The sequence below is a fragment of the Aulonocara sp. 'chitande type north' Nkhata Bay genome, linkage group LG19, assembly GCF_057382095.1.
Source record: "Aulonocara sp. 'chitande type north' Nkhata Bay isolate Kocher_YH1m ecotype deep benthic linkage group LG19, A_spYH_male_GT1.1, whole genome shotgun sequence".
In the NCBI taxonomy this organism is placed as follows: Eukaryota; Metazoa; Chordata; class Actinopteri; order Cichliformes; family Cichlidae; genus Aulonocara; species Aulonocara sp. 'chitande type north' Nkhata Bay.
Window position 1 is genome coordinate 28,390,271 of NC_141362.1, and position 14,040 is coordinate 28,404,310.

Consider the following 14,040-nt stretch of genomic DNA (forward strand, 5'->3'; position numbering starts at 1 on the left):
GGCCTTCGGGGCTGATCTTTTTCCAGTTTTTCCAGTTCGTTTATCACCAAAATGATATCCTCACCCACAATCTGGATTTTAAAGCATGTCTATAAAGCAACTACTTCCCGCTCTGTTCAGGTTTTTATCTGTCTCATCAGCCAGGAATTTTGTGTTGGAGAGGAGCTGCAGCTGAGCAGGGAGGCTGTGAGGAAAGAAAGTAGGGATAGTACAGGAACGAAGGGATGGGCGGCAAGTCCTTTATTATACTCTGGGCAAATCTTATCTTTTTTCTCTTTTCCACAAAAACAACAGTAAGAGACTGCAACCATGCTAGCGACAGTTTCACGCTGCCCTGAAACACAGTTGTGCTTTGAGCTAAATGTTAACATTAAAACAATTATGTCATGCTCACAAGTTATGCAGCTATAGTGTTTACAGTCTTCATTCAGTGACACCATCGCAATGTCTGGTCCCCACGGAAAATATCCACTTCCTGACTGCTTGACCAGTGGTTCCTGTTGACCATTCACCTTCTCACCACTCAGCCAACATGCTTAAAAAGGTGCGAAATTTACTTTTGCCATTTCCTGTTTGTTTTTGCATTTTTCCCCAAGTTTCACTGCTACTAAGTGAGGAGTTGGACACCTTTGCAGACTAGTCGGCATCTTCCATACAAACCGCGGGCATTCACAGCAATCTAGCGTTTAATGACAAAACCATTCACAAGAATATTTGTGGGGCAGCACTCATTTTGTAACTAGTTTCACCAACTGCCGCAACCACTTGCCAACCATTTAGCAACCAGTAACTGCCAAGGGGTCACAAGGGGTCTGAGATGTTACTCATTTAGCATGCTAACATTTGCCAAGTAATAGTACAGTCACACTAAAGAAAATAATGTCTGCAGACTGTAATTGAAAAAAACTGACTTTTTAAAAAATTCAGAGCAACTGACTGACAGACAGACTCTGATATCCATATCACCTGTGTGACTAACCGCCAATAAACTCAGGATGTGATTAGTAGTGTTTATGTGGAAATCTACATGTGGCCTATGAGGAAACCGATGACAGGCTCACAATCACAGACACACGCCTCAGGTATAAAGCACGAATGCTAAGCAGAAGTGAGAATTTGCATCGAGTCTACTAAAGGGCTTATTTACCCACTTGTGTCAAACTGTGTGTTATGATAAGAGTGGGGAAAATGCAATACAAAAGGTTCCCGTGGGTTACCGTGAGAGATAAACATCTAAAGACTGCCTTGATGAGTTTGACCTGCTGTCTGTTGGTGCCAACACCTTTTCCATAGATGAGATCTTTGCTTAAGGAATGACAAAATTTCACTCCAGTAAGCCTAAGTAGCACAGGTACACACACATACACACTCACAGGGGTAATATCACTTTTCATGAAGAGTATTCCTGTCCTCTCCATGTGTGTAGTCTGTGTTTAACACCCAGGGACTAAAATAGTTCCTTCCTGCACAAAGCCTCCCTTTACTCGCTGTGACGGGTGAGTTCCCATCTCAGCATGTGTGTGCATCTGCTTGTGTGTGTCTACACACACAGAGATAAATTTAGACAGTCATTAGCATAAAGCCCTTTTTTCCATGTCATTAAGTAAACCCACCCTTCCCCCCAAACACTCCTCCACCCATACAGCCTAAGCAGCGCTACAGTCCCGCTCCGCACAGTCTCATTTGATTTCCATCAGCTGTAGTCCACAGTGACTCATGCAGATTCGAGTGGAGGGAGGGAACCAAAGCCTCGAAGTTAAACTCAACTAGTTCCACAGTCTGCATTCGATGCAAAACTGTCTGTGGAGGAAATATGGTGCACCACACATACACTGTCCTAATCCTCTTTAGAGAGTGGTGCAGTGCAAGCAACAGTTTTCATGTTAGGTGACAACGAGAAAGAGCACTCATGTTTAATTCCCCGGAAGATTAAAAACAGCTGATGATAAGAGTGTTCTTAAACGTTACAGAAAGCGGGGACAACAAAAGGATGACAGAGGAAAAGAGATGAGGAATTTTCTTTCTGAAACGGAGGTAGGAAAATTATACAAGAGCAAATGTGTCCATGCATATATGAGGCAGTAAATTTCAATAACATGTAATATAGTGAGCTCCATCCTCTGCCAAACAAACTCTCTGCGGGCAAAGACGTGGGAAATGTCACGAGTACTTTAGCCTCTGCCAGTAAATGTGCCACAATTGGTCATGGCTCCCAAAGACAAACTACCGTGTGTGTGAGTGTGTTTGTGTATGCGTGTGTGTTTGCTCAGCGCAACGAGGTTGTGCTGACAGTACGAGAACAAAAGTGGTCTTGTTCTTTCAGCCAACAAAAACAAAGCTCTGACATGTTTTGTGACACTGGCTATGTCTCTTTGCTAACTCGAATTAAAAAAAAAATAAAAAAGAAGAAGAAATAAAAAAAAAATAAAAGTTTGACACTTTCACAAAGTCTCACTTAAGTCAGTTCAAAAGGCTGTCAGATGAATAAGATAGCCACTGAAAACTGTGGAATAGAGGCCTCACTCAGAGCCATAAACTCACCGTGTTGCCCAAGGCTATATTATGTTGGAGATAATGAGGAAAGTGTCATGCGGATAAGGCTAACCTAAAAGAAGTGTGCACTGGTGCACAAAGACACACACAAACAGAGACGTGTTAAACCCTGCAGTGTGGTGCTTTCCCCCTCGGAGCTGATCCACAGATCCCAGTCAGGCTCTACAGTCACTGCTATTAATAGTCGAACAATCAGACATTCCCCACAAGGTACAAAGTAGCACTGGGCCAGAACCATGCTGATGGTGTGTGTGTGTCTCCAGGAAAGTGTTTGAACCTGTCCCAAGCAAAGATTATATGGCAGCTTTTAATCATAAATATCATCTGAGCCCTCCCCCACAAAAATCATCTTGGATCCCTAAGAAGGTGTTACGATAAAGTTGTGCTTCCACAGATGCACTGACCTTGAGCTCGACCTTCATTCCATCCATATTGTACATTACTGAATCAATGCAAACTGAAGAAACAAGTCAAGTCCAGTCCAGTTTAAGATTATGAGTCACATGTACTAAATGGGCCCAAATAGCATGTGAGTACAGTCTCCAAATAGGACTCATATGTGTGGTTAGTTTTACGAGCGATTTACAAAAGTTGAGTCAGAGCAACCAGGCTGTAGCATTTATTCAAGCATCGGGTATCCTATATAGTGCCCAGGAGTAAAAAAAAAAAAAAAAAAAAAAAAATGCACACATAACCCTCCCTAAAAAATGCATGCAAATAATTAGAATGATTAAATTTTGCTGGAAGGGTTTAAAGAAGCTGTATTATTATCTTATCTCTGTCACATTACCTAAGGGACTGACTCCAGAGCCTGTTCTCTGGACGGCTGCTGTTTCACATGAGTGTGTGTACTGATTCATGAATGCAAAATAGCTGCAGTTTTTAAACAATACATTTTTTGGTGTAATTGATTGCATGTCAAGTTTTGGCCCAAGGGCAAAAAAAAATACTGGGCTGTTGCCCACACAGGTCATCTCACTTTACTCACACAGAGCTGCTGGGGAATTGCTAATAAAGATGAGCTAGTTACATCTCGAGCGTCTAAGCAAACTTTAATCACCACCCTCATGTTGTTCGAACACGAGGCCACAGCTGTGCACATGGAATGTGCAAAGACAGCATTTCAAAGGGAGGGCAGGCTGCCATGTGTGATCAGCCTTGCTTTAATAATCCCCTTCAATACTTTAAAAGTGAAGTAGAGGAGCTGGATCTAATCTTAAAGACGTCATATCAAGCCAGCAATTAAACTAAAGGTGGCTCTGTTGTCTCTGACTCAATCTGCATGTTTCTGAAATACCTTATTTAAACTTCTCCACCCCCAGCCGAGAGCTATAATAAATTAATCTACAAGAGCATGACAGCTTTGACAAACACTGTCTGAAGGCCTTTTTTTACTCAGTGAACCAGCTCTGCAAAGATTTCCTGAGTGTAACTCTTAAAGAAAGCCTTTTCTTCAGCCGATGAGGACCAATGCAGAGAGTAAAACAGCCTAAGAAAAGTGCGGCCCTAAACTTGCCATAAATAGTCAAATGTATTCAAACCAGTAACTGCTTGATAACACTTTGCAAGTTAAAGGAAACTGGCACTGACCGCTGGCAACGCCACAAATAGTTCACAAGAATTTACAGTTCATATCAGCAACAGAGGATGCAGGCTTTATTAGCTCGGCTATCGGACCTACCAGCACAAAAGACAGGTTTTTGTGTAAAGTTACAAAAGACTGTAAATGCAGGGATAATGTTACATAAGCAAGTTAAGTAACCGACATTAGCTGGATGGATGAATGTTCTGTGGTTGTTCTTCTGTGGTAATACATTTCTATTCTACTACTGATGGTCGCTGAAAGACATACCATCTGAAACCACGTCCCCCTTCACAAGTGTACCCCACAGGAAAGTAGAAGTGGAGTTTGTGTGTAGACACGCTTGTTCTAAAATTATCAACAGTGTGTCTTTGATATCTCTTTGTAACTGAGAGAGAGCGATCAAATGCTAGAGAAACCCAAGCAACTGCGGCCACTTTCTATATTAAAAATAGCAATAGGTGCAACTCAGCATGTGCAGAGTGGCAACTGCTAAAATGTTTCTGAATGGACAAATACGATCAGCCAGGCATCGTACAAGCAAAATGGATACAATGGCTCTTTCTAAATTCAAGGCTGTGCTATCCTTCAAAAAGTATCAAGAACATGTGTTACAATGCTCGGTCAATTGGCGCAGAAGTGACTGGCTATTAGCAGAAGTTGGCAATGTGACAGGAAACACTCGAGGCTGCTTTGATGCACATGTACATAATGTGGCGAAGCTTCAAGCACAATATGCTTTCATGTTTGCAAGTGGGGGGATAACAATTCTAGCAGACCATGGCACACTAATTTGTAACTTTGTCAGCTTGAAGCGTGCACATAGCATTGTTCACCTTTAAGTACAAATTAAAAAGCATCGTGTGGCACAACTAATCAAGTTCAAGGGAATCGATAGCAGAAGGTGCTGGAGAGTGAACACGATGAATCAAGTCCCACTTTTCAAATGACAATACAACTCGTACTTTTTTAGTCAACATTTGTGTTGACTAGTTGGAATGTACAGCCAGACAGAGGCCTGGTGAATGTGACTGTCTTCCAGTGAGGGTCAATTCGTTGTATGCCCACGTAGTACTGTGCAAAAGTCTTCAGCCACTCCTCAATGCTTTATTTTTTTGAGGAAATGGGGAAATAGGAACAACAACGTAATGAAATGTGCAAACATAGATGGAAATACAGTATATAAGGCAAGAACAGTTTGTTCAGCTTACCAATAAACTCCCCGTGGCAGGTTTTCTTTAAGTTCTTTAAGTAGTCTTCGGGACTAGTTCTCCAGGACATTCAAAGCTCTTCTTTGGATCGTGGCTGCCTTTTGTTCTATTCTCTGTCAAAAATGACCTCACACAGCTTTAATAATGTTTAAGTCCGGGCTATGAAGAGGACAATATGTGACTGATCGTGTTCCATTTTGTGCTTTTTTCCAGATGGTTGCTTGGTGGATCACGTTTGACATGATCCCCAACACCAATGGCTTAAATACAGCCTCAAACTATGAGCCTCCACTGTGTCTTACAGGTGGCTATAACCAGTGTTGTACTTCACTCTTGACCACCTCTGCACTGTAGGCGATTTGAACCACCAATCTCTCATTTGGATTCATCACCCCGCAAGACCTATCGCCACTGATTTGCAGTCCAGTTCTTGTTTAATTTGGCATACCTAAGGCTTTTTTTCTTTTTCTTTTTTTTTACAGTTTACCTTACTTTCTTGGCATTATTGTCCCACTGAGACCAATAATGATGAGGTTTTGGTCTAGATAAATCAACTTAAAAGGTTTTCCTATTTCCTAAGGACATGGAGTTTCATGTACTCTTCCTCTGCTGCCCTTGCAGGCCTGCCACTTGGCAAGAGAAAACAAACAGGTTAGGGTAAAAGGACTGGACTGAAAATGAGTAGAAAAAGCAGGCAACTTAAAATACAAGCTGGGATAACTATTGTTCAAGACTACTTTAATAAATTAAAGTCTGACTCCATAGAAGCAAAATATTAAGAAACATACAGTGCAAGACTTTTGCACAGTACTGTATATTCTCTTATTTATATTTATATTGGATGCATCTCCTTCATCTTGTTTGACGAAATGAAAAAAAACTGGCTGTGGAATGAATTTGACATTTTATTTGTCCGAGGAAGCCCTTGTATTTGATAAGCTTGCGGAGAATATGTTCAGGCGCTGCTTCATGAGTTTTAAATTTGTTTATATGGGTTAAAAAAAATAAATAAAAAATTTTTAAAAATCCTTTTTTGCTGTGCACCACTGGATAAACTGACATTATCTATCATTTAATTACTTTGAGAAAACTTTCCGAAGCTGCAGTTTCCTAAAGTACAGCCTCGCTCAGTGACACCTAATAAAGTAAGACTGTGAGCTTTGCCTTCACCATCATAACCTAAAGCAGATCTTCTCAGATGAGTTTTGCTTGGTCACATAAATTCACATTCTGCAACATCAAATTTATAGAAATTTGACTAGCCTGTAATTTGAAACAGCTAAAATGAGCCCCTGAAAATATCTTCTCTGTGCCACCTATATGCTGTGCCACTAAAGTACTAAACTGGCACTCCAGGCCCGAGAGTGCAGGCTTTTTAGAAACCCAATCCACCCTCATAGCACCACACCATTACCAACAGAACTAATGAGTTAGTATAGCTGAGTCATGTGTACATCCACTTTTGTGGCGAGCACTTCAGACTGAAGAGGAGCGACAGCTGCACAGATTTCCCTCTCTTTCTCAATCTACAACCTACCTGCTTTGCTCTACCATGCAAACAGCAAAACCCATAACAACAGGCATTAGTAGATAAACTACATTACAGGATATACGGAAATCACTTGACTGTGTGTGTGTGTGTGTGTGTGTGTGTGTGTGTGTGTGTGTGTGTGTGTGTGTGTGTGTGTGTGTGTGTGTGTGACATAACAGATGCCTTGTATCACACTTGACTGATGCTTTCAGCCTAATGGCTTTGCCATTCCATGACTGCATTTATGGTTAGTAAGAAATACATCCATACCCATCAGAGTTATCACTTCAACCATAATACAGGATGAGGTCATGGTGAATACTGAGAGTGGAAGAAAAAGGGGGGAGCTCCAAGTTTTGCTCAAAGATTACCAAAACCAGCTAACCAGTGAGTCTCCAGACAACTTAAGAATTTGGGAAAAATCACTTGAAAGGGTAAATAAAAGGGTGACTGCCACGCTATGATGATAGAACGCAGGTTTGCGCACAGTTTGTCTCTCTATAATGTAGCAGACTCAGTGAGGGAAAGAAATATATGAAAGGCAGCAGCAGAATTTTAATCGCTGTTGAAAAGAAATTAAGAATAAATGGTCCAAAACTCACAAGAGGTGCAACAAATTTAATTTTCCTAATAACATTTAATGGAACTTAATCAGGACATTATGTGGGAGAAGTACTACAAAATGCAGTTTTAGTAATTACACTGATTAAGATGTGTAAATTGGAAAGCTATGGGCTGATCCTTCCTCTATGGTCAGATCTTGTACTTCTCTGGATTTTGCTGTATGTCACACTTGTAACAGATAAGTGTCATAAACACATAATCATTACGTCTAATTGCATTTAGAGGGAGCTTGTCTGCTTGTTATTATTACTGCGTTGCCTGTTATCAGCAACTAACAACAAAGCATTCCCATATTCCCAAGGAGGAATTACACAATGCTTGTATAGTTGATAGCTAACCATAATAACGCAACAGCCACTGGCACTGTATTACAGAGAGCTAAGGGACCGAAATCAATTGAAAGGATACAACTCCCAAGAGGTCAGCCAATTAAAGACAAAGGGGAGGTAGGGAAACTCTAACAAGACCCAAGGGCTTAAAATGAAGACCAGAAGCCCCAAGGCAGGGGACTCTGGGAACTCAGTCAGTGGCAGGAGACTTTGGAGAGGAGCAAACATAGGATTTTTCAGGCAAGGCTTATCCAAGCTCTGCTATCGCTTTACTAAATGAACTGAAAGAAGCAAATGTTTGCTTTAAGGCTAATAAGAGGAACATTAAGTTCATTTTACAGGAAATCAGAGGTATCTGGAATTATTTTGAGTCCCCTTTCAAGATCCCGTTTTTTTACACTATAGATGTGACTACTTTTATCTGCTTTCAAACCTCAGTTAAACGCATTTTAACCTAACCATTAAACTGAATTGTGTCACAGATCACAGGGAATTGACAGTGGATAAAAGAAAAGTGGGAGTCAAACCCTCAAGCACTGTGTGGGCTCAAAGGCCTTACAGCACAATAGCTGGGTAGGCAATCCAGCAGCAGCAACAAAAGAAAGCTTGTTATTGTGATAACAGACATGTCCGTTGACTGTGACAGACTGCAATCCAATATGTAGCACAAACAGAAGATTGATTCTACAGCTGGGCCTTTTGGGAGCACAGGACACAGAGCAGAGCCGCCTGTACACCGTGAGCCCCAAAGTCTATATCTTTATATCAGACAGTGCACAGTGAAATTACCACTGAGCTACAAAACCTGCATGTTCACGGAATACCTCTCAGCACGGGTACAAATGCTCTGCTATTTCAAGATGAAATGACAAAGGTGAGAAATTGATACTTTTGTGGCTGAGCCATCAAATCACTGGAGACTAGAGAGAGTACTGTGTAATCCATCAGACAGTATTTCTCTGCATCACAAGGCAGGGCCACTACGGTCTACTGACACACTCACGTCTGCAATAATCAGCTGAAATCTCAAAGCTGTCTCTGAACCTGAATACATGCAAGCTCCTGCCTCCCAGCTTTAAAGGTCACTGCTTACATTAAAAACATCTCATCCAAAATCTCCACTGAATATTTGAGATCTATAAAGACCCTAAGTAAATGAGCAAAATGCCTTTTATTGGTGATGTCGTGCCAGTCGTGGCAGTGTAGCCTATGAGTGCACCACCTGCAAAACACAACATGGTACAGTTGGAAATTTCCACACTGCCATGCTCCTCTGAGACATCCCACACACCTGCACAGGTGGTAGTGCCGTCAGCCTTTTGAATGCAAGTAAACTTTATCAAGTCACATCACGTTTACCCAGAACACTGAATAGAAATGCAAAGTATATCATGCGTGAACTATGTAAACTTAATACAACAAGATCATTGGTTACAGACACGATCACCACCCTGTAGTTTTAGCCACTAGGCCTGAGCGCTGTAAGGAAACAAAACAATAACACGCTGTAATGGCTGCATCAACCATCTGTGCATCACAAAGTTGGTATTTACTGATGTCAGTGGATGATATTTATCTGTTGCGTCACATCTTCTACTAGTTGTTGGGTTTGTGAAAAAAAAAAAAATCTTCATTTTGTCGGTTGAGGCACCTTTTTTTCTGATTTATGCCAAGGCAACAAGTATGACTTGTCAATTATTTATCAGTTGTTTGTCCTATACAAGACACTGTCTTATTAGACGTTAGTGCCGTGGGTCATGTGACTTATCACAGGTGATTTAAGATTGTGCCGCCCAGTGTTTCATTGTCTGCTGAAGAGCAGGTTTGCCTAAAATGTCACAACTAGATGCAATAAGTAAGAAAACCGTTGAGTCCTGTAGTGTGCAAGCCGTTCATTTTTTCCATGTTATATTTTTTCAGCTCTGCACCTGCACCGCATGATGTGCATGGATTTGTTCCCGTTTTATATTAATCAAAAAAAATTCTATTATGGCATTAGCTATCAGCTGAATTGCTTTTTTAAAGGACAGTACAGAAGTGCACAACTGGTGCACTGCAATGTAAATGCAAGACAAAGAATAGCTGCACGTACAAAAAAAGTTTATCAACTGATCTCTATTGCACTGTTGACAAGCAAGAAGGCTGTATCTGTTGTTTCACATGCATTTGGTATTGCTATCACCAGTTATTATAACTATATTAAGTTAATTCAAACATCACTTTCAGCCTACAAATGTCTAAAACAAAGGGTTAGTGCATATATACTTCATGGAGTCTCTTACTAGGCCTCCAGCTGCTGCATATTGAAACAGCTGCAGAAGAAACATCACAGCTGATGCTGCAAATTACAAAAGTCCCTTCTATCTTCAGTGTCATCAAAAGGAGGAAAATTGAATTTGGCCATTACCGAAGTCGTTTCTGGTATGGAGTCATACATTTATAGATGGACTGCATAATTCATTCAACTGGGTTATTTTTGATTTTCTGTCACTCAGCTGAATGATGATATGGACCCAATGAGCCTTGATAACAAGCAAAGCAGCTGTGAGGTTATGTGAACTGGACATTTCAGATTGAAACTGGATCTGCGATGCCTCGACCTGTTTGTAAAAAAAAAAACAAAAAAACAGGACGTGCAAACATTAAATCCAAGAGATTTGATTTGATTTATTTACCCACCAGCTCTGAAAATGGCAGCTAAGGCAGCTCTGCTTAATTGTGCAAATACGTGATAGAACACCAAGTCCTAAAGGGAGTAAGAGAGAGCAATAAGTGTCCAGCATCCTCACTGAAAGTGGATATCTGAAACAAAAACTGTCTTTCATGCTTCCTGATAAAAAAAAAAAGGATCTGTAGACCAGTCGACATAAGAAGACTGAGTAGGAGGAAGATGGGATGGGGATGATTTCTTCATGAACACTGTATCTTTAAGACTAAGTGCATCAATTTGTACTAGATATGGCACAGTTTAGGATTTTGGAATGTAATTGTGTGTAATCTTTTGAATGTAATTGTGTGTAATCTTTTCTCCTATAAAAACTCTTGAATCAGAGTAGGTGAATAGTGTTTGTGTGGGCACACAAAATGCAGTGGGAGGTCTTATTCAAAGTAGTGCCGGCATGTTACTGACAGAAGGCGGGCAGTGTGTGATGGAGAGAAAAAGAAGAGAGAAGGAAAAACATAGTGTCATTTTAGATTTTACAGCTTCTGTTATAGCTCTGAGACGAGCCAGTGCCGAGGAGTCCTAACATACAGGGAGGTGCTAGACCAAAGCAGGTGTTGATGTCCACGGGACCGCACAGAGTAGAAATGGAAATGTAGGTATTTTAATGCCAAACGCTGAGGTTGAAACATGCTAAATATTGCAGGATACAAGAGAATAAAAATCTCAACAGCTTAGCATGAGATTTGGTTCCAGTCAGCTACAGATTCCTCTAATAATTCTAAAACTTATTATACAACTATTGCAATCAAAAAACAAGCAAATAAGTTTGGATCCCAGGGATGTACACTCCTTACTTCATGTGACTGAGTCCTCAACACATGACACTCCCTGCAGAAACTGGTACATTCTACGGAGGAGAAAAATAATGGCACATTCTTGTCTCCACATGTAGCTTCAACTGAGGATGAAAGACTGGTTTACTGCTTGACACAGCAAGACAAGGAGTTAAACATTGACTAAGTAGCTGTGTGCAGGGTCTGCCAATGGAGATGCAAACCACGTAGTTTATTCACAAATGACAAAATCCATGATTCTGGACACAACTATTTTGTGTAACAAAGTTACATTTTTACTTTTAAAATATGGTAAAACACTAGCACTAGTGCTTGGCTGGGGAAGCAAACATTCCCCACCAAAAACCTTCTATAATGACTTCAAGACTTGCATGTGAAGAAAAATGCATGGCATTAGGAGCATGCCACTCTAGGAGGAGAACATTTTTGGGGAACTTTTTTTATGCTTTCACAAAGTGTTATTCAGACTAGTTATGGCAAATGCCGAAAGCAATGTGGGGAATAAAAAGTAAATCGAGGTTTGATTTCAGATCACAGTTAACAAAAAGAACATTACCTGACATTGACAAGGAAGGTAGCAAGGTAGTTATTTCAGTACAAATGCACGAGATTAGAAAAGACATAAAAATGGGCCTTATCTGTCTTAGACTAGTCAGACGCTTTTACAGACAAACACACCATCTCTGCTGTCCAGAGCTTTGAAACCACCATTACAGATCATTATGGACTGATCCACCAGAGTTAGTGGGTGTGGTGCCTGTGAGTGCAGCTAAAGTGCCAATGTTTTGCACTACTTCAAGAATCTACCAGTGACAAATATACTTCAAAATAATCCACACAAGGCACAGCTATCAAAAGTTACCCAACCCGTCTCCATGCTGTTAAAAAAAATGCCCAAAGACCTGGCTTTGGGCATTTTTTTTAACAGCATGGGTCTCTCTTCTGGTGAACAACACAACACTGTCACATGTTTTCGCGGTTTGGGAATTTTTTAAAGAGGGATTCATGAGCTAAGATTCCTACAGCTATGAACCTAAAATAAAGCCTTACATCATAATCACAAGCCTGATTTTTTAAAAACAGCTCACCTTTAACTATACAGCGATAGATTTTGTATGTAAGAGTGAAAAAACAATGCAGTGGGTTAATCGTTCCTGCCTGCATACTGACTCTTTAAGGAATATTTAAGTGAAATTTAAATACATTTAAACTAGTAGACCTCAATTAGACTGGAGGACCCGATGGAATATTTAAGAGATCCCAGTTTGGAAGAGACTGGATTAGGATCTGGGCATCGAAATAAAGACACAAAGGGCATTACCGTTAGTGTAGCTTGGCTAAAAACTAGCTGATGGTGACAGTGAACCACCAACTGTGATATTTGTGTGCGTGTGCATGTGTGTGTAGTCGTTTTCAGTGAAACCGCAATGTATAAATGCTAAGCTAACGATTTGGTAGTGCGCATCACCAGCCTCTGCTAACCTCAGATCTACGGATGCTTCCTAACTGTGACAAACATGTATCGTAACGTGTCTTTCGCTTCACCGATCAATTTTTTTCTTCATCCAAACACATACCTGGTCAAGAGGGAGGTTGATAATTTCACTGAGCGGCTGCAACAGAGTGGATCCAGTGCATGATGCTGTCGTTTGGGTAGCCATGCTTGGACGGTGTCCGTAAATCCTTTCGTTTCCTTTCCTCCCCTCGGTTCACCTCGCTCCCCTAGGCTGCTGCAATGACAAATACACTGCCGCCGCCGCTGTTCCTGCCGCTGCTGCTGTTGTTGCGACGAGCTGTACTGTTGTCATCCACGGCACACACTCAACGAAGATAACACAGCCGGAACAAGAGAGTTACCCGTATGTTCTTTCTTGCAACTCGTAGTTATATATGTATTAGCTACGAGTTGCAAGAAAGAAACACGTTTGAAAACTAAACCACATTTAAGCCCCCTCTCGCCTTACACAGCATGATAATTATTTACATTGAAGAAAAGTGGCAACTCCTGTTAGGAGCACGCGCAATGTAAGTTGTCGTAAAAAAATATATATATCCACCGCTATTTATTCACGAGCTGAGGGTTGTTTTTGTTTTTTTGTTTGTTTGTTCTATCTAACGTTTAATATAATCTTCGTTCAATTTCATTAGCTCAAATAGGACACAGCGGTTGCTACTTTTGAAGGCTAGCGCGTGAACTATCTCGATTGTACAACACCTTTGATGACAATGACGTCGACAATGGTGTCGGTGTGGGTGGAGAGATGGCGACCCAGCCCTCCCTGACAACATTTTTTGACCCCTGTGTGCGGAGAACGTGAATCCCATTATCCAGTGCCACTGTCGTAAATTCGCATTTGGATTCGGGGTCCTCGAGGCAAATTGAATTTAAACGTGAGGGATGCTGCACGCTCCGCCCCCCTCCGTTCCACTGTCATTTACACCATTCCACACGCGAAGGGGGAGAAAAAGCATGACGTAAGGGGTGTTTTTGGTAATACTCGTTTAAGAAAAAGACAAAAACGAAGTTGGTGTAAAAAAAACAAAAAAAAAAAGCAAGACCTTTATCTCAAATATCAGCATTGGTCCTTTATAGCGACATTAAAAGGAGGTAAACATGACTTCAGGGGTCACCATCTGTATAACCTGAGGGTGGTTATATAAAGATTATTATATTACACTTAAGTAACTCAC

General features: G+C 40.9%; 1 protein-coding gene across 2 annotated transcripts in view; it reads right to left on the reverse strand.

Moving 5' to 3' along the window:
- Window positions 1-13,651, reverse strand: part of mboat2a (membrane bound O-acyltransferase domain containing 2a) — a 46,741-nt gene extending 33,090 nt beyond the window's left edge. Inside the window, exons 1-2 of one of the 2 annotated variants that reach the window (XM_086274597.1) lie at window positions 13,565-13,651; window positions 12,927-13,169 (exon numbers count right to left, since the gene is read on the reverse strand). In XM_086274597.1, the coding sequence (XP_086130723.1) occupies window positions 12,927-13,010 (84 nt within the window). In that variant the 5' untranslated portion in view covers window positions 13,011-13,169; window positions 13,565-13,651. Of the gene's footprint in view, window positions 1-12,926 lie in introns of both variants that reach the window. The other variant, XM_086274596.1, reaches the window with a different exon arrangement.
- Window positions 13,652-14,040: the final 389 nt, after the last annotated feature.